Source organism: Convolutriloba macropyga, chromosome 7, assembly GCF_964194025.1.
Source record: "Convolutriloba macropyga chromosome 7, txConMacr16.3, whole genome shotgun sequence".
NCBI lineage: Eukaryota > Metazoa > Xenacoelomorpha > Acoela > Convolutidae > Convolutriloba > Convolutriloba macropyga.
In genome coordinates, this window is record NC_134474.1 from 64,382,375 (window position 1) to 64,403,834 (window position 21,460).

Sequence of the window (21,460 nt, forward strand, 5' to 3'; positions counted from 1 at the left end):
TGAATCACATTTTCAACTGCAGTGAGAACATCGCGGACCTAGAAGTGATTGACTTGTGCAAGGACCAGTAGAGGTAGCTATCTGGCTGAACTTACCATCAGTCCAACACGATCGCACTGCACAGAAAAATCCATCCCTCCTTGCCCCATAACCCGGGGACCGCATGTCATTAACCACGGCGTAGATGCAGAAAGGTCGCCACACCATTAGCAAAAAGTGGACAGGCAGTCACACTGCTAATATATCATTTTTTTAATACAAATGCCACTAAGGAACCAGTTAAAAACCGCTATAAACGCCGATATCCCGCCATGATTTCCCACAAATTGCAGCTCTCTGCGACAGCTGCAACAACAACAGGAGACAATTTCATGCTGTGAAGGGAGTTGTTAAGCTTAAAATTTGACCCTTTCAGCCTTTTTCATTCATCGAGGGCAGTCGTGAACATTTTCTTTAATTTTTTTTTGTAATTATTAACAAAAATTTCATGTTGGAACTTAACAAAGTGTGTTCGCCAAAATGTTTTTGTGCCGAAATTCTGTTCGTAATATATTGCAAACTCTAGAGTGTTTGAACTGTTCTATTCATCAGAACTCAAATTTATAACCACATCTAGTTTGCTATCAGCGGGAATTTCGATAGCACATTTTGAATCAATAAGCACAACGGAAATATGGGCCTCAAACATAAAAGATAAAAGATTGTATCATTTTCCTCAGTGATTTTGTTTTCGTTTGTTTGCTTGTGGGTGTTTTTTTTTGGTTTAGTATTTCGAGAAGTTGCAAAACTTTGTTTGATGTGCGATAATTGAATCCTGCGTTTTTGATGTTGGTTGACATTTTCGAATTTGTTTAATTGGGAGGAAATATTTCCCTTCTCTACGGAATGGAGTAGGAGTTTATTTCCTTTGACATTCTGAATACTCAATTAAAGGGGAAAAGAAAACATAATTTCACTGAGTGGGAAGCAAGTGTATTAAATTGAGGAAAGAGTGTTATTATTCCATGCTTTAAGTGTTTATTTTAAGCCTCATTAATTGGGAATACGGATTAATTTTGTATATTGAGATCGATTCTCAATTATTTACTCCAACGATAATTCATTCATTCACTCTTTCCCAGCATGCTTTTCATTCAGTTTTTCCTCACAGTTCATTTTGTGAATTAATAATTAATTTTTGTTTTCTCAAAACAGAAAAAAAATGACGATTTGTGGTCGCAAGTTGCGCGGATTCGATTTTGTTTACTTTGTAAAAAAGCATTTTCATAACTTGTTCTCATGGACTCTTTTTAGCAAATAAAGCGTAACTAACAAATGACCGTTTTTCATTTTTTAGAAGCTGGATATGTTTGAAATCTGGCATTGGAATTTTGTACGCAACGTCATGCTTGCTTTACTTCCCGTAAATGCTTTTGTTTGTCCTCGAAAACAAAATACAATTTGTTTGTTCACGCTAGTGTGTATGGTCAAGTAAGAGGACGTCAGAAACACTTCAATTGCTAATAAGCATGACACGTTACAAGATTTTGCAGCCGAGCGTGTAGTCATATGAAGTTGCAATACAATCGGTGGTCAAAGCAGGTTATTAATAGCACAAAATTCTGCTGATTTGAAGAATTCAAGATGATCTGACCTGAATAAAATCTCAAAATCATGAGCCAGATTAAACTCAGTTTATACTTGAAATTTATAAAATTTGATTCCATTTTGTAGAAATCTGTATTAAACTCATTTAGACACTGTTCTTACACGCGCTAGATTGATAACAAACATTTGAATACGCTTGATAATGTAAATCAAGCATATTTTACTGTTCTGATTTTAAACGAGAAGATATTTCTTAGCACCCTGAACCTGTTTTTTGCCAAATCTCTTGTATGAATTTTGGTGTAATTCGACAGTTGACTTATTGAATTTTAGGCTTATCATTTAGACTAGAGCTGACATGAGTACTATATTGATGTTCAATATTTTGGTTCAATATACACGCATGTGCTTTTCTCATGAAATCTTGATTCAATTTTGACTAAAAATGAGGAGAGCTTTGCATTGCTGTGCTTTCAATTTTTGACCTAATAATGTTTTTTTGCTTAATGTTTATTTTAAGGTCGAACGGTCCAGCACATCGCTGGCTGTTCAATAGACGCCCTCAGTATCTCAGCGGGCTATTAATGGGCTCCTAATTTTTACGATCCAGGAATTGGATTGCATTGGTCTGTCTTTTTTGCAAGATGTTTTCACATTTTTTCCATGACTTTGATCAAAAACAGGTGTAGCGCCCTGTGGGCATTAGATTTAATCAGAGACGCTTAGCCGGCTTCAGTACTCTTTAAAGTGCTTAGGGTGCTGAAGCTGCTCGGACGGCCTAAATTCTAGGTGAAATGGTCATTCTAGGAGTTTTTGAGTTTTAATGTTTTTCGTCATTTTTGAGTTTTGTTTGGTTAGCCGCGAATTAACGTTCGTTATTTTTTATAAAGGTCTTTTGCGAGACATAAATATTTTTAATGTCCATTTTAAGAGCTATATGTCTGGTACACCAAACACTTAAACACGCAAATTGATACTGATTTTTTAACATTTTTTCAAGTTCTTTGAAAATTTTTTGTTTTAGTTTTTGCAGCTCTATGCTAGTTTTATTCTTCGCCCATTCTACTCAAAGTGCTTTTATACAGCAGCTACTCAGCAAAGCAATCTGAAATAAATGGAGTCATAAAAAACGCAATCAAAAACAGAAACGGAATAAACCCTTATCTCACTATTTTAGATGCCCGCTACTGGAACTTTGTTGTGATACGTCTTAGTTGTTAGCTCTAATGCTTATTGGTATTGATACTAGCCCCAGTATCTTCGCATTTAGGAACAGGGGTTTTTCTAAATACGAAATGAAGTGAAAGAAGACGCACTCTAGAACTTTTTTGTAGCTGCGAAGCTGTAAGCTGAGCGTAGCTATATTGCGGTGCTCTTGGTTTTTTTTTGTTTCGTCGTCTGACGCTCTTTTTTCGTTTTACATTTGTTCACACAGCAAAGCTGAAAAAGTCAAGTTTTCTGAATGACTTCTTCCTCTCACTAACGGCATTTTCGCGCGTGACGTCATTTCTCACTCGCTTTAGCGAAAGTTTTTAGGTTATTTGCGTGATTAGATTTTGATCATACGTGACTTACCTCACTCAATAAAATGACTTTTGCACTTTAAAACTTAGGTTTAATTTGAATTTGTTTAAGGTCAAAGGAACTCATATGTGCAGTAAAGGTCCCTAATATGAGGCTTCTGTGGAATGAGATTTAACAAGCTTTATTGATTTATCGCCGAATGTTTTTTAGCCTAGTTTTTTGAGCGGCGTCGATTTTTTTTCAATTTAGATCTGTATGTTTCTATCTCTATTATATGGCATGCAGGTCTATTCTTTCGCAGCTATTCCGGCAATCTGCCGGCTATTTATAGCTGCGAAGCTGTAAGCTGAGCGTAGCTATATTGCGGTGCTCTTGGTTTTTTTTTTGTTTCGTCGTCTGACGCTCTTTTTTCGTTTTACATTTGTTCACACAGCAAAGCTGAAAAAGTCAAATTTTCTGAATGACTTCTTCCTCTCACTAACGGCATTTGCGCGCGTGACGTCATTTCTCACTCGCTTTAGCGAAAGTTTTTAGGTTATTTGCGTGATTAGATTTTCATCATACGTGACTTACCTCACTCAATAAAATGACTTTTGCACTTTAAAACTTAGGTTTAATTTGAATTTGTTTAAGGTCAAAGGAACTCATATGTGCAGTAAAGGTACCTAATAAGAGGCTTCTGTGGAATGAGTTTTAACAAGCTTTATTGATTTATCGCCGAATGTTTTTTAGCCTAGTTTTTTGAGCGGCGTCGATTTTTTTTTTTCAATTTTGATCTGTATCTGTTTCTATCTCGATTATATGGCATGCAGGTCTATTCTTTCGCAGCTATTCCGGCAATCTGCCGGCTATGTTGTTCAAAAATCAGTTTTCTTTTTCTTACAATTTCAAGGGGGGTTATGGGAATCAACGGCGGCTATTTTTCGTCAATCTGCGGTGTATGTTTATTTTTTCAGATCTTGCAGCAACAATTGTTTTGTGGAATAAGGTCTCGGCTGTTTTTGGGACTCCGGAGAAACGTTGAGGGAAGCTCTCATTTGATATACGCGTTTTTGGTTCTATTCAACATTATTTTGAACCGTTTTTTGTTGCAGGTTTGTAATTAAAAAAAATCCTTTTGGCCGTGTTTATAAAATTTTTTACCAGTTGTACAAATTTTTTTGTTAAGATAATATTCTGCAAGTGCGTTTCTGCGGCGAAAAAAAATGATGTTTACGTTCATGTTTACGTTCAAGGTAACGGCGCAAAGAAAACAAGGAATGAATGATTAAACAACCCCTACCTTGCAAAAAATGCGGCAATTGGAAAGCAGGAGAGCGTTGCTTTTTGACATTCTCAACTTAACACCTTGCTTGTTAATTGCTCTCAAATGAAATGGGGTCCCTTTGATCTTTATGATGCATCTTTCGCTTTGATCGTTTTTGCGTCCTAATGAGCTGAATTTGTGGCCTCAGAATTGGTGAAGCAAGTTATAATTTCTCCTCTCACCCATCGTTACAAAACATATCCTCACTGGGCACTTACATTTATTAAAGTCAATACTTAGTATTACTCGTCATGCCAAAATGAGGGTTAAAACTTTTTGTACCTAAAACTACTGAGGTGGCACACGAAGTTCATAGCAATTATTATAAACGTGTTAGTCTTTTTTAATGCAAATTTTTCGCGTGACCGTTTGCGCTTTTCTAGAACATTCTGGTGAGGGATCGGGAGGTCCATGGTTCGAATCTCGGCGTGGTCAACTGTTTTTGCACCCATAAAAAATTGATCTATGCTACAGCCCCTGAATTAAAATGCCTCGCCTGTCGTTCAAGAGCAATTCTTCCGACAATAGCCGATTTGTTTTTAATAGCCGCAAAGCGATAGCTGGGGCGATTATTGGCCTTCTCTTGGTTTTTAAACTTTCAAAGAATTCAAATGGTATTTGAGTGCCGTCTTTCTTCTAAAGATTTCTTTAAACATTTTCATTTTTTTTTGAAGTTATTTGACAGGATTTGGACAATGTAACCTGTGTACAGGTCTTTTTGATTGCTAGACAAGAAGTGGAGCGTAAAAGTGGTTTTGATCCGTGACTTTTCTAAACTCTAATTCGAAAGTAGAGTGAGAAAATGGTATTTGAACAAAAATTGACTTTCTCGATTGTGATTTTTTGATCACGGGTGTTAATTTTTCTGCTGTTTTTACTGTTTTTTCTCGAGTTATACTCAAGTTTTTAAAATGTTTTCCGAATCAGTTTCTAGCAATTTTTAGTCTAGTTTTTTGTTTACTCAATAAAAATATCTTTGAATTGTTTTTCAGGACTTGTCCTCCTGTTTTTTATAACAGTCGATAATTTTTACAACCAAATGACGGAAAGATCTCTTAAAATATGCTCCTTAATTGCTCTCAACTAAAATTAGTTGCAATTATAGTAGTCCTGTCGGTCTTTTTTGATGCGATTTTTCGCTTGACCAATTTTTTGTCTGACCTATTTGACTTTTCGTCCTCAAAAACGGTGGAAAACAGGTAGAGCCCAGTGGGTATAATGTGCTCTGAGAGCCTTTCAGCTCTGTTTCAGCTCAAATTGTTTTTGGAGACTTATACTTCTGGTGTGAAGGGCGGTTCTTCGAGTTTGAAGACCCCTTCACTGTTGACCCCCCCAATACTGCCCCCACCCACACTGCACTGTTGTCCCACCCCCATCTGTTCTTCCAGCCTCGGGAGCCACGGAACCTCCTTTAAAGTTTGATAAAACGGTACTGCATAGTTAAAGATGTAATAAAATGTTTTTTAAGATTTTAATATCACGAATTTGAGCATTTTTGGAAAACTATATGCAATTTTTTCAAGTTTATGAATCTTTTAAATTTTTTTGTACCCTGGGACCTCCTCTAAGGTTTGAGAATAAGCTGCTGCATAGTTTCTAGAGTTAATGGATTGTTCATCAGTATTTATATGACTCCAGTTTCAGTAGTTTTTGGATAAAAATTTTTTTTTTCAAATTTTCGAAAAATTATTATCGTATTCCGGTTTTATGGATCTTTAAGAGCCATTGAAGCAGGGATAATGGATTGTCTCTTGAGACAATGAAAAGGTTTCGAAAATATTAATATCTTAAATTTTAGTGAGATTTTGTTAAAATTTACTCTTATGTTAAATTTTTATTTATTTTTTGTCCCTTGCTGAGTTTACCGATAATTTTTGGCCAAGTCAAGTATTGCAGATGAATTACATGACAGAACTGCAGAGACAAAACATGGTTTAAAATTTTTTTCACTGCGAAGTTTGGAAACTTTTCTTTTAAACGTCCTATATGATTTATTTACTAAAAAGGCTAGAGTACTAGAAGTTGCAGAGTCGAATCACATCATAGAAAATCTTCCTAGCTCTTCCTCTCTCTCTCTCTCTCTCTCTGTGTGTGTTGGTTAGGGTTTCTTTCCTTCTCTTCCCGTTCACATTTTTTTATCTCACTCCACCACTCTTTTTGTTAATGCCGCACTTCAGCTGCTGTTATGTGGCGTCATCCATTATCCTCATTAACGCTGAGTTATAGTAGAAATGTTTCTGGTCATAAATGAAATAGCAAGCTCTTTTTAGGAAATCATTGTTAATTCGTCTCAAAAGCAGTTTGTAGCAAATATATTAATGCAATTTGTCTTTTATGCAATTTTTCGCTTGACCGATTTTTCGTTTGACCCATTTGACTTTTCGTCTTCAGAAACGTAGAGGTAGCGCCCAGTGGGCATTGAGTTCTCCTAGAGCCTTTCACCCTGCTAGTCACAAATTATGCGATTCGCGGAATCTGTTTTTGAGACTTATACTTATGTTGTGAAGGGCGGTTCTGAGAAATTGATCCATCACCCCTACCCACCGCCCCCACGTCAGTCCCCCAATCCACTTTTGCACCCACGCTGCGCTCATCTTACGCTCTTTCAATTAAGCTAAAGCTAGCCTCACTAAGCCGTGCCTAGCTGACGAAGCCAACCGCTTGCCGGTCGTTTGAGAACAATTGGCCCGACTTTTGTAGGTCATGGTTGTTTATTCGTTTATGCAACTTCAACTGAAATTCGTGCGTGACGTCATTTTTCACTTAGTGGAGCGGGTTTTTGTTTATTCGCGTGATTTAATTTTTGGTCACAAATGACTTACCTCAATCTCAAAAATGACTTCCTCTGAAATTGGCTTCTCTTTACTTTAATTTTATAACATGGGGCCAAGTGATTCTGTGTGTCACTCTAACTGAATGTTTTTTTGAGAGCGGCTAATAGAAGCAGCCATAAGTTAAAAAGATTTTTAATAAAAAAAAACATCTCAGCATTTAATAAAAAGAAATAAGTTTCTTTTTTGTCTGTTTCTTTTACTATCTTATTGAGACTGCAGATTTACGAAGCCTTTGCTGGTATTTTCCGGCCATCTGCCAGCTTTTCTTAGCCGGAAAGCGAAAGCTGGGGCTATTAATGGCGTTCTCTTGGTTTTTTACAATTAGAAGAATGGGAACTGTATGAGGCTGCTGTCTTTTTTATGATTTGTTCACACATTTTAATGATTTTTGAAGTCAGATTGAATTGATGATTTTAGTCACGCCTTAGCAGGCATTGGAGCGAAAAAGCAAGCGGTTTTGTAGCGTAAAATTACTTAGCTAATTTAAAAATGGTGTTTAAACCAAAATTCGATTTCTGGCTGGTGGTTTTTTTTTGCATGCGCATTTGACATTGTTTTTTCAACATTTTTTTTATTCTTTGATCTGAATTTTTTTTGAATGGTATTTGCAATCCATGAGTAGTCCAATCTAGGTCTCGTTTTGTCTCGAGTTAATGAAGATTCTTTGAATTGTGTCAGGATTGTGTTGAAGTGATTGCTACGTTTTTTATTTCGTCAAGATTTTTGTTACGACCATGTGACGTCACAATCACTTCGTATCTGCTTTTTGTTCATTCGTTCATGCAGTTTCAACTGAATTGTGTACACGACGTCTTTTTTCACTCCTAGTGGAGCGAGTTTTTTGTTCGTTCGCGTCACACGTGACTTGCCTCACTATCAAAGATTACTGCCTCACTCTCAAAATGACTTTTTGTTACTTGAATTCAAGGATTTAAGGTCAGCTGAGTCTGTGTCACTCTAATTGAAGTTTATTGGAGAGCGGCTAATAGAAGCAGCAATATTTTATACAGTGTCCTAAACAAAATTTCTAAGACATTAATGAATAGTTTTCTTTGTCTTTTTTATAATATCTATTTTGAGTCTGCTGATCTACGATGCTATTACGCTATTTTGTGGCAATCTGCCAGCTATGTTTGGTTATTGCGTGGGTCTGTGGTTTAGGAATCAGCCGATCGCCTGCAATCTGCCTGGCCTATCTGATGTGTAGTAAGCGCATGAGACTGGACACTGCATTCGATCTCCTCCTCTCAAAACGCAAACTCATCAACCCAAATCTCAGGTAACAACAAACAACCGTTTTAGCCGACGAGCATATGAACCGGTAAACAACAATTAAACACTCATTATTTGTTAAGTTTTGAAGTGCCGAAAGTGTTCTTTGCCATAAACTCCTGTACGCATCCCCCGAAGGTTAACTTACCACTGACTTCTTGTATTTTAAAGCTTTTAAGATTACGTGAGTCTCCAAAGTCACTTCGAAATTCTGACCGAACAACTCGAACCTGAACCCTGTTCTTGATAAACACAAGAAGAGCTCAGTGACTGCTTGCTGAGCCAAGTAATCTATAATTAAGGAACTAGAACTAGCGAGATTTTGGTGAACGAGCTATACGACGTCAGTTGTTGGTTTTGCTGTGCTTGATACCAGAAAATACGTTTGAGCGATTACGCTTGTCTAATTGCAAATGTTCTTTGTGGGAACAGTTTTGCTCGTGCACTTGTTGTATAGGTTGCGTGACTCTGGTGAAGTCGTCTAGAAAATCTAACATATGTCGAGAACCGCGCAGCATTTCGAGATATCAGTTAGAATTTCGACGTAACTTCGAGAGATTAACGTAACTTTGGTTAAATTACGCACTTTTCAAGTTTTCGAATCTGGCATTGTATAAAAGAAAATGTTGTACTGCAGTTATCTGACATCTGTGCTTTGAGTGTTGATCTTTCTCGCGAGTGTTTCAGCTCCTGTTAAACAGAAAGGCACTGTATACAATTTGATTTCTCCGCCTCACAATTACCTGCAGTTCAGTTGGAAATAATAATGTTATATGAGGGGGAAAAGCCTGCAAAATTTGTTTTAGACTTTGTGTTATAACTTGTGGCTATCAGGCTTCTATCCGAATAGTTTCAGGATGAATTAAAAGTATCTGCTTTGCACCAGCAAAAATTTCGAACAGGGTGGAAATTTTCATCATGTGACTAAGAAAGTTTGGTTTCAGTTTCATGTGCCAGCTAGCAGAATATGAGCGAATTCTGTTCCCCTGTGGCATCGGACTAGCTTCTTCCCCGGGTAGTCGAGGAATGCGGGGTGGTGAGATAGCGGAGAGATCCAGAGACCGTCTGCTATCCGGGGGAGGGGGAGGTGTGGACTGGTACATGTGGCACAAGTGTCTCACTGCGCCCCCGTACATCATCAAGAGACAGAATTCTTCAGAGACTTCTAATAATGAGAATCACACTGCAGAATCAGAGGAGAATAGATCAGGTGCTAAATACTCTTTTGCTTAACTAAAACTCAGCAGAAAGTTATTGAGCGGAAAGTTGCGAAATGAGCTCTAATAGGAATTGCAAGCGCAGTTATAGGTTTTTTAAACAGGAAATGAGAATTTATAAGACATTTCTGCTTTTTAAGGTTTTCAAAAGTAGAATAAACATTTGCATTGGTATTCATGATTCTTCGCAACTTCGATTGGCGTTCATTGTGATCTCGTGAAATTTTCTAGTAACTACTAAGCTAGTGTAAGCACCTGGTCAAATTGAGTCTGGCCAAAGCACGTGGAACCGCAATTTTTAGTTCAAATTTGATATAAATATGAGTTATAATGCGATAATTTGCTAATAAATCCCGTTTATTTTGGAATCGGAAGTAACTGTTAGTCAAGTGTTGTCTGTAGTTATTCTGCGTCATATTTCAACATGTCTTCATCTAATAGCTGAAAGAAAGAATTAGTCTGTGGAAGTAATTAAAAGAAGCCTTGCCTTTTCTTTGTACTGAAACCACGCAATTGACTATTTGTCTGTCGCTGTTGTTTTACTCTAAACGTAAACTGACGCAATACCCAGAAGGCTGTGGCGTGGGTAATTCTGTGTCAATTGGAGCGAAGTTCGTGGTGTTATAACGCGACGTTATCAGATCAGGTTCCATGAAATGATATGTGGTATTACATACTTCAAGCAACTGATGAAGTGAATCGACAATATTGGTGTAATAATGAAATCAAAAATTGCTACCATTATTGAATTTTGTAGACAATCGCTCTCAAACGAAATTGGTCTTTTTTTTGGGGTGGGGGGGGGCTGTCGGTCTTTTTTATCTTTTTAATGTATTTTACTTTGCTGGATTGTTTTTTTCGTCTGACCGGTTAGACTTTTCATGCGTAAATTTGTTCCTTCTTTCAATTGTTTTCCTTTTGAACTAAGTGATCTACTGTCTCGAGTTTTTCGCATGGTGATTTTTTACCCCATTTTTTTCAGCCAGATTTTTGCGATTGTTTTTCTGGCTTTATTTTGCTTTTGAGATTCTACTCAGCGTTTTCAATTAACATATTTTGCGAGGCTCAAAAGGAAACCTTACTCGAAATTTTTTAAATGAACTTTTCAGATGAAACGTTTGCTTTGTTCACATTTTTAATCCGTCTATTTGAGTATAATTTACTGAGATCTGTGACTCTTTTCGAGCTTGGAAGTTTAATTTTTACGTGTTTCTGCTACTGTGGGATACTAAAGGTATAGGAGTTACAGCCGACGAACAGAAGACACGCCAATTGGTTGACGGAAATCATCAGCAAGAAGTCAAAATCATCAAAATAAAAATTACAGATATCAGAGCATTATTTTAATACTTCAGAAAAATTTCGATTTAGTTATGATTGGTTGTGTTTCTTGTCAAGACCCACTTGCTTCTGAAGCATGGCCGCTAAATAATTTTTTGTTATAGCTAATTAGTGTTAGTTTAAAAGCTTACTGACATTACTTTTTTTAACCAAAATACCGATTGGTTCAGTAATTAATAGCTGTCGTCAGCCTCTCAAAGGCTGTTTATCATTTAGGTGCTCTCTTCTTTCTGATTCATTTTACCTTTCGATTACGTTTTGTTTTACACAGGTCACGACTTTCACACGGGACTTGTGTCTTATCGCCGTTACTGTTGAATTGCTCTCAAACGAAGTTTGTAGCAATCATTTTAGTCCTGTCGGTCTTTTTTAATGCGATTTTTTGCATGACCAATTTTTTGTCTGACGCATTTGACTTTTCGTCTTCAAAAACGGGATAAACAGGTAGCACCCAGCGCGCATTAAGTGCTCTTAGAGCCTTTCAGTTCTGTTTCAGCTCAAACTGTTTCGGAGACATACTTATGGTGTGAAGGGCGGTTCTTGGGAGGTTGAAGACCTCCCACTATTGCGCCACCGCGCCGTTGCTTCCCTCGCCCACTGATGCCCGCATTATTACCCCCCGCCCCCTGGCTAGCTACTGACGAACAACCGCTCGCTCAAAACACGAAATTTTATACTAATTTTTAATAGCCGCCCTCATCTTCTCAGCCGGCTATTATAGCGCTCCTATTTTTTTTTACTTCGTCGAATAAAAAATGCTTCGCTTTACCTCATTTTGCCGCTTTTTCAACATTTTGCGTGATATCTTTTTGACTTCTCTAGGCTAGTTTCTCTCTTCTCTCATTCTGCTAAAAGTGATTTTAAACATCAGTTGCTCAGCAAAGCAATTCAAAATGAACAGAGTCAGTATAAAAAATTGAAGTCAGAAGTAGAAACAGGATAAACCCATAAAGCCCAATTTTAGATGCCCGCTATTTGAACGTCGTTCTTATAAGTCTTAGTTACCATCTCTAATGCTTATTGGTATTGATAGTAGCCTCTCTCTAAGAAACAGAAGCTGTTCAACTACGAAATGCCATCAAAATAAATCGGACTTAAAAAATGTTTTTGTACAAAAATCTTTTTTTTCAAAATCTTCTATCCTTTCAATCCCAATCATGCTTATTGGAATCAATGGCGGCTATTTTCCGGCAATCTGCCGGGTATGTTCACAATTTTTTCCAAGCTTTTTGAAAATTTGTCATTTTTTGAGTTTTATCAGCCCTTGGTGTCAAGGAACCTCCTCTAGCATTGGGGTGCTCTTTGTTTTTTTTGTTTCGTCTGACGCTCTTTTTTCGTTTTACATTTGGTCACACCTCAAAGCTGAAAAGTCAAAATTTCTGAATGACTACTTCCTCTCACTAACGGCGTTTGCGCGCGTGATGTCATTTCTCTCTCTCTCTCCATCAAAAGTTTTTTGCGTGATTAGATTTTGATCACAAGTGACCTACCTCACTCAATAAAATGTCTTCTGCACTTAAAAATTAAGTTAATTTTGAATTAGGTTAAGGTCAAAGGAACCCATATGTGTAATAAGGGTCCCTAATGAAAAGGCTTCTGAGCAATGAATTTTAACAAGCTTTATTAATTTATCGTTTAATTTTTTTCGTAGCTTTTTGATTGGTAATAGAATGGTTATGGAATGGTTTCAACATTTGAACATCGCGAATTTTAGCATTTTTTTGACAAAAGGTGCATTTTTCATTTTTTTGACATTTAGTTTTCATTATTCAAGTCTTTTCAAACCCAGAGGCCACAAAATTTCCTTAAGAGTTTGATAATAAGTTACTGAAAAATTTTCATTTGCCAAGGATTAGTTTTCAACTTTTTAATATCACAAATTTTAGCAATTTTTTGATAAAACTTGTTTTTTCAAATTTTTTTGAAAATTTTTGACGTTTTTTAGGTTTGTCCCTCCTCAATAGCCAAGGAACGTCCTCTAGGGTTTGACAATAGGTTACTTTATAGTTTCTGGTTGTAATTGAATGTTTTTCATGATTTTAACATCACGAATTTTAGCTTTTATTGTCAAAATTTGCATTTTTTTTTCAATTTTTCGACATCTATTTTTATTATTAATTGCTCTCAAACGAAGTTTGTAGCAATTATATTAGTCCTGTCGGTCTTTTTTTATGCGATTTTTCGCTTGACCGGTTTTTCGTCTGACGCTTTTGATTTTTCGTCCTAAAAAACGGGATAAACAGGTAGCGCCCAGCGGGCATTAAGTGCTCTTTGAGCCTTTCAGATCTGTTTCAGCGCAAACTGTTTTGGAGACTTATACTTGTGGTGTGAGGTGCGGTTCTTAGGGATTGAAGACACCCCCACTGTTGCCCCCCCCCCCCCCCCCCCCGTGGCTAGCTACTGACGAACAACCGCTTGCTAAAAACGCAAATTTATACTTTTTTGCAATTTTTTTTCAAGGTTTTTGAAAATTTTTGGCATTTTTTTTATTTTTAACAGCCCTAGGCGTCAAAGAACCTCCTCTAGGGTTCGATAAAAGTTTACTGCAATGTTTCTAGTAGTAATGGAATGGTTTCAACATTTTAACAATACGAATTTTAGCAATTTTTTTGACAAAACGCGCAATTTTTTCATGTTTTTTTTTACTTTTTTTCCTTATTCAGGTCTTTCCAGACCCAGAGGCCAGAGAAGATTCTAAGGGATTTGATAATAAGTTACTGAGAAATTTTTAATGGCCATGGAATAGTTTTTCAACTTTTTAATGTCACAAATTTTAGCAATTTTAATGCAATTTTAATCAGATTTTTTGAGCCTCAAAAGTCAGAAAGCCTCCGTTAGGTTTTAATAATTACTGAAAAATTTTTGTTGGTCATGGATTAATTTTCAACTTAAATATTACAATTTTTAGCAATTTTTTTTCTAAAACTTGCAGTTTTAAGTTTTTTTATTTTTTTGTCATGTTTTAAGTTTCTCTAGCTTCAACGGCCACGGAACTTCCTCTAAGGTTTGATAATGTATTACTGCATAGTTTATAGATGTAATGGAGTGTTCGTCAAGATTTTAATAACAAGAATTTAAGCAATTTTTTAAAATTTTTGCAATTTTTCATGATTTGAACCTGTGAAACTATTCCAGGCTGAAACAGGGATACCGGATAGTCTCTTGAGTCAATAAATTGGTTCTTTTGATATTAATGTCTTGAATTTTAGCAAGGTTTTGTTAAAATTTGCAATTTTCAAAGTTTTTCAATATTTGTCCTTTTATGAGTTTAACGACCATTACCTGCCATGTCTCGGAGATAGGTTACTTGTCAGAACTTTCGAGACAAAATGGTTTTAAACTTTTTTATTGCGAAGTTGAAAACTTTTTTTAAATTTTGCCTTCCAATTTTTTTCTATATGATTTATTTATTAATAAGGTTAGAAAACTAGAAGTTGCAGTGTCGAATCCAATCATATACCTGTCTCTTTCTCTTTCGGTTAGGTTTCATTTTCTTCTCGTTCGCGTTTTATCTCTCCCTCACTCACTCTCTCTCTCTCGCTCTCTTTCTCTCTTTTTGTTAATGCCGCACTTCAGCTGCTGTTATGTGGCGTAGTGTAATCATCTCTGATCCTCATTTTCAATGAGTTATAGTTGAAATGTTTTTATCATAAATGATCTAACAGGCAATTGTTTAGAAAACCACTCTTAATTGCTCTCAAACGCAATTTGCTGCAAATATATTAATGTTGTTTGTCTTTTATGCAATTTTTCGGTTGGCCGATTATTCGTCTGACGCATTTGACTTTCGTCTTCAGAAACGGGATAATGAGGTAGTGCTCTGAGGTCACTAAACCGTGGCTAGCTGTCGACGAAGCCAACCGCTCGCCGGTCGTTTGAGAGCAATTCGCCCGACGTTATTCGTTTATGTTTCAGGTTTTTTCAGCTTCAGGAGTCAGAAAACCCTTGTAAGTGTTTAAAACAAGTTACTGGAAAATTGTTTTGGCCATGGATTAGTTTTCAACTTGTTGATATCACAAATTTTAGCAATTTTTTTTTATAAACCTTGCAATTTCAAGTTCTTTGAAATTTTTTGTCATATTTTAGGTTTCTCCAGCCTCAAAAGCCACGTAATCGCCTCTAGAGTTTGATAATAGACTACTGCATATTTTCTAGATGAAAAGTTTTGAAGTTTTTTTTTCAAATATAAGCAATTTTTTAAAAGTATTTTCAATTTTTTCGAGTTTTAATCTTTCTGATTTTTTCCGGCACCAGGGGCCCAGGGACCTCCGGTCAGGTTTGATGATAAGCTGCTGTATAGTTTTTAGTGTTCATAGAGCGCTTATCATTTTTTAATGACGCCAGTTTTTTTGTTGAAAATTTTTTTTTTTAATTTAGTTTTTTTGTTCCAATTTTATGGATCTTTATGGGCCAGTAAAACTGTTTAATGCTTAAAATAGGGATACAGTATAGTCTCCTGAGACAATGAAATGGTTCTTAACATATTAATATCTCGAAATTTTGCAAGATTTTGCAGTTGTTTCCAAAATTTTTCAATGTTTTTGCCCTTCTCTCAGTTGAACGAACGTTACTGGCCAGCAAAATTTTTTGTCTTGCAGTTGGGTTACATAGCAGAACTCCAGAGACAGAAAATGAATGTGAACTTTTTTTCACTGTGAACTAGAGAACTTTTACATTAAATTTTGCACTTATCAGTATTTTTCTATATGATTTAATTAATAACAAGGCTAGAAAACTAAGTTGCGCAGAGTCTCATCATGGAAAATATTTCTAGCTCTCTCTCTCTCTCTCTCTCTCTCTCTTTCTCTGTTGGTTGGGTTTCTTTCCTCTTTCTCGTTCACCCTTTATCTATCTCTCTCTCTCTCTCTCTCTCTCTCTCTCTTTCCTTAACTCTTTGCTGATGCAGCACTTCAGCTGTTGTTATGTGGCGCGATACCATCATCTGTTATCCTCATTAACGCTGAATTATAAAAGAAGTATTTTATCATAAATGACTTAACTAGCACTTCATAGGAAATCATTGTTATTTGATCTCAAACGCAGTTTGTAGCAAATATATTAATTCTGTTTGTCTTTATGCAATTTTTTGCTCGACGAATTTCTCGTCTGACCCATTTGACTTTTCGTCCTCAGAAACGGGATAAAGAGGTAACGCCCAGTGGGCATTAAGTTCTCTTAGAGCCTTTCAGCTCAATAGTCTTCAGGTATGCGATTAGCAGAAACTGTTTTGGAGACTTACACTTTTGGTGTGAAGGGCGGTTCTTAGAAATTGATCCCACATCCCGCCCACCGCCCCCACATCGGTCCCCAAAATCCACTGTTGCACTACAACCCGCTGATTTACATCAGAGGTCCTTCAATTAAGCTAAAGTGTCACACTAATTTGTGGCTAGCTTTTGACGAAGCCAACCGGTCGTTTGAGAGCAATTCGCCCGACCTTAGTCGGTTATGTTTCCAATTTCAGTCATTGAATTGTATGTAGTGAATCAAACGGGATGAACCGATGAAGCTTGGGCAGTAACGTTTAAGTTCTAACGTGAAAAGACTCTGTGCATCAAGTTTTCAAAGTTCCTTAATGTATACTGCTAACTGTTTTTGGTTTTAAGCTTATTGGCCTGATTATAGAATAATTCCAATTAAGGTTTCTAAAGACAGTGAATGGTTTCATGGGCAAGAGCCAAAGAAACGGGATAGAAAGGCCGATAAAGCGCGGTCATTTATTCACAGTGTGTTAGGTTATTGAAGTTCATTAGAGCGATCGCTAGCTGGCATAACTATTAGGCGTAAAGCACTTCACTTTAGAAGTTGAATTAATTATAGTTGTGTAATCTAAGTTAAACTGTATACCAAAGTAGAGCTTTTTGTAACAATAAGCTATGTTTAGTAACTTTTATCGGCCTAATTTTGTGGCCAATTGACCGGTCACGCTGTCTGCTTAGTCAGGAAGAACAGCAAAGCATCAATAAGTTGTTTTGAGGACAGTTAATGTGCCAATATTTTCACTTTATTAAGGACATTTGATACATTTTTTAAGACAAAAGTTCATTTCATGCTATTAAGATTGCATTGACACGGACATTTTTTTTAAGCAAATATGTTGTTACAAAATGAAAATTAAATTGGATTGGCGAGATTACAACTAAAAGCGTTTTGAGTAATTCTTTTTAAGACAATCTCTTTGGAGTAATAACGCACATCGTCAAATGTGTTTTAAATTTGAATTATGAACTGTCCCACCATTTAGTGCAGATTATTAACTGATTTACATCAGAGGTCATTTCAGTTTCGGTTTGCCATTCACTTTTTACTACAGGTGACCTTGGCTCACATTTACTGAAAGACAACAATCGCTCGTTAATTAAGACAGAATTAATCGCTCGTTAATTAAGACAGAATTAATCGCTCGTTAATTAAGACAGAATTAATCGCTCGTTAACTAAGACAGAATTAATCGCTCGTTAATTAAGACAGAATTAATCTCTCGTTAATTGAAAGCTCTGTAAGCCGTATATTCGCTCTACAAAATGAAAAATGGAAATTGCTATTGATAAATAATATTAAAATATGCGATCGATACATGCGTATGAAGGCACACGGCAAGGGGTTATTTAACTCCATTGACATCAATCCTCATTAAATACTTTGACGAAGCTTCGGTGTGACGCAAGACAGATTTTAGATTGATTTTTTGAATGTGAAGCGGATCTATGAAAGAAGTATTTTACTATAGAACTAAAAAGTGCTCGCATGGAGAGTAACTCAGATTTCTCAAAGGAATTGCCTGCCCTTCTCGAGTTCATGTGCTGTAATTTTTTCTGAATGTAAATTTATTTTCAGGTGGAACTATTGAGATAATAATGCTAATTATCCAATTTCTTCATCGTTTCAACCTCAATTTTTAACGGCCGGAACTCTATGCTGGGCCGTTTTTTTGGCAAATTTGAGGCCCCTAATTATTAATACATCAGTATTGAAAGCTCTCGGAGAGTATAATATAAAGGGTTCTCTTAGCATATGGTTTGTTAAGAAGAAATGACGTTTTCCGTTAAAGTTCAAGTAGAATTCAGAAAATATCAGAAGAAAGTCCTGTGCGTAATTTATTTGATCAATGATTGTTTTTAAAATTGTTTTTTTTTTAGTAAAAAGAGTTCAAAACTGGGTTAAGGAAACTCGAGGTTGGCTAGTCGTTGCTTTAAAAGCACTCTTGGCTGATCAAGAACTGAAAAGGGTAATTTTTCTCCTTCGTTTCAAAAGTTTTAATGAGGTTCTATCTCACAAAAATTTTTTAACTACAGTTTTTATGGTGAAGGAATTATATGGCTAAAATTGATTCAGTTTTCACAAAACGGTTCTAACCTCTCAATGGCGATTTTTAATTTGCTTAATTTATTTTTAATTTACGTAATATAGTGAAAACTGCCAAGGGCAAAAGAGCAAAGTACATAGTGGAATATAGGGGTTTCTAATGACGTCATTTGAAGCTTGGAGCCCCCCTTAGTTAGTTTAGATTTAGATGCCCCTCTCCCCCCGCCCGACTGCAACAGGCTACAATAAATTTGAGCTCATAGTTTTTTGAGAGCAATTCTTCCGATGTTAGTTGTTTATGCTCTACATTTTAACAAAAAAATTACGTAACCTAATGATGAAAGTAGCCTAAATACATTTTGAAGTAAAGATTAAAAAAAAACGGATCGGTTTTTGGTTTAATCTCAAAGAAAAAGTGCCGGAATTTCGGAACAAAAGTGTTGGCAATGTCGTTAGAAACTGTGAAAACTAAACAGAAAATCCGCTGTGCATTAAAACGCTACACTCATATTGGCTTGTTACTAGAGAACGGTTTTTAACTAAAATTGTTATTTGACATCTGGCGTTTTTAATTTTTTCAGGTGTACGTAACTTTTTATGCCATAGTGTTAATAATAATAGAATGTAGAAGTAATTACGGGTTATTGAAACAGATACGTGACAGTGTTATGTGCTGATATTCATTTTATGATTACTTTTTTGTTCAGGTGACAATCATGATGACAAAAAGATGTCGTCTCCTGTCGAGCGCAAGAGGGCGAGGAGGGAGAATATGGCACCTGAAGTGTTTGTATTCTAATTGTATCTACTGAAATAACTAATTGAGGAACAGTGATGATCGAACAATTATGACAATGGGAAGCATATCAAGATGTACGATATTGTCGATAAGAGTGAATCTGACACAATTATCGAAGAAAATTGAAGTCTGCTATGTGCTCTGAGATTGTCCTGTACGTACAACTGCAAATTTGACAACTCCTTCTTTCTAATCGATTTAATTGATATTGAAAACGAAAGAAGAAAAGGATGTTCGTTCGAGTCATTTAAACTGTACATTTTATCAATAAAGATCGCAAGTTTGAAGCTCGTTAGTGCAGAATTTTGATTTGTATTGAAATTCTGTTCAAATGGTCTGGATCAGGGAACCGATATCATTGGTAATGTTTTGAAGTAATTTTTTTTGGATTGAATCAGATCTTAAGCGTAGTGAATTCTGCTTTAGTTTATTTATTTCGGGTGAAATCTATTTTCCTATCGCTTTTATTAGTATTATTGACCGCTTCAGCCTATGTGTGTGTGGAGCTGTTTCCTCGCTTTACTAGATCCCCAAAAATTTTAAGATAATTTGTGCGACTCAGATTCGACGCCGAATAAGGAACACAATTTTCAGAAATGTTTTTGCACTAGAATATTTACAAATATTTCTACAACAATAAGCCCTATCAATATCCTGTTTTGTTATGATTATCCCCCATTGTTGTATAATTACCATGCTGCGGGGCGGGGCTATTGGTTATATGACCAATAAGCCATTCAAATTTAGTTTATTTTAACAAAATTTGAATGGCGATTTTTAAAATTGATTCGAGGAAAGAGCAATGATTGTCTTTGATAGTTTGCTGTTAAATGTGATAGTGTTTTTCATAGCTGCCCATTTTATAATTGTGAGTACAATAATTGCTGTCTCTTTTGAATAACTTCCTTTATTTATTGCAATTAAACCTCCCTCCCATTTTAATTGATATTTATTGATGTTCTACCTCGCCATAGCGCAGTTCAGTTACCCATTATGCACAAATTGTAGATGCCGATTGCTTTGAAAAAGCTAAAAAAAAAATAGGCATAAAAATTTTCTGCGGTCTAAAATGACAAATCTCTAAATTGCTGTACTATGTTACCTATGACCATTTTAAGTCCTGGTACACATTTTGGTTTCTCGGTTGTTTAAGGCGATTTTTCTTACATTTTCAAAGCATTTTTGAAAAATTTTTCGGGGAAACAGGTTTTGAAATGATTTCGAAAGTTTTATAGCCTGAATTGAATTTACTACAATTGAGTGATAATGGGTCGAACGTGTGCATTTGGTATAATTTTGTACTATCAAATTAAATTCCCACTCTAATGAGAGGACAAATGCTTTATATTATCAATTTTTATAGTCTCTGTCGTATTTTTATGCATAATTTATCACCATTGCTGTGCGTCATTCCATGAATAAGAGAGAAGTTGTTTGAAAGGAACAATCAGCAGTTGGCTCTCTTTCTTTCCTGATGCATTCATTATTTATCATCTTTGTTCCAAGTCCCTTTATAAACAGTTCAACTAATTTAAACTTTTTCATAGAACGCTTTTCAACGCATTTCGATATTAAAGCGAGTTTGTGAGGCGCGTGTGGTATTGAGTTTTCAGCATAATTAATTGAGCGACATTGATTGAAGGCTTTGTGCCCTCATAAAGTGAACGGGTGGTTAAACATACGTAGGTTTTCATGCTTAATATATTGCGTTTTTTAACCGTAAATTTTGATGCTGAAACCAAAAAAGACACACATAAAAGTTAATCGTTTCACAAAAAAACAGTGTCTAATAATGATAGTTAACTGTGTAGGCGCGCATAAGTGAGAAGTACTGCGAGACAGCTTGCGGCGATCGGTAAAAATTACTAGAGACTGATCAGCCTAGAACTTTCTGCCTGCGACTCAAGTCTCTGATCAGAGGAGTTTTGGGTCTCAGACTTCGGCCTGGATTGTGATTAGCCATCATTTAAGCACTCTCTGATCCCGATGCCGTCTATTGGGAACTCGATGTCATATCCCGAACAGTTTAAAATTTTGAGGTGTCAAAATTTTAGGTTGGGCCGTGAAGAAGGGGGTTTGTAAAATGGAAAAGTCTGGTTCTGCATGTAGCAATTACCTAAAATTTCTTGGCCCATTTTAAATGAGAATTGATGTTAAGTTTATGAGATATATGATCGAACAGCACTGTTCAGGAATCTCTTGAAAGAAAATATTTTTCACTTCTCATGAGAACTGAACGTGTGACGTAGGAAATGGTACATTTGGTTGTTAATAG

The 21,460-nt window shown here is 36.0% G+C and overlaps 1 protein-coding gene across 1 annotated transcript in view; it reads left to right on the forward strand.

The window, feature by feature from the left end:
* LOC142343243 (uncharacterized) overlaps nt 1-19,736 on the forward strand; it is a 31,535-nt gene extending 11,799 nt beyond the window's left edge. The window contains exons 7-9 of the mRNA XM_075395019.1: nt 8,413-8,530; nt 9,468-9,733; nt 19,094-19,736. Of these exons, the coding sequence (XP_075251134.1) occupies nt 8,413-8,530; nt 9,468-9,733; nt 19,094-19,185 (476 nt within the window). The 3' untranslated portion in view covers nt 19,186-19,736. The remainder of the gene's footprint in view (nt 1-8,412; nt 8,531-9,467; nt 9,734-19,093) is intronic.
* Nucleotides 19,737-21,460: the final 1,724 nt, after the last annotated feature.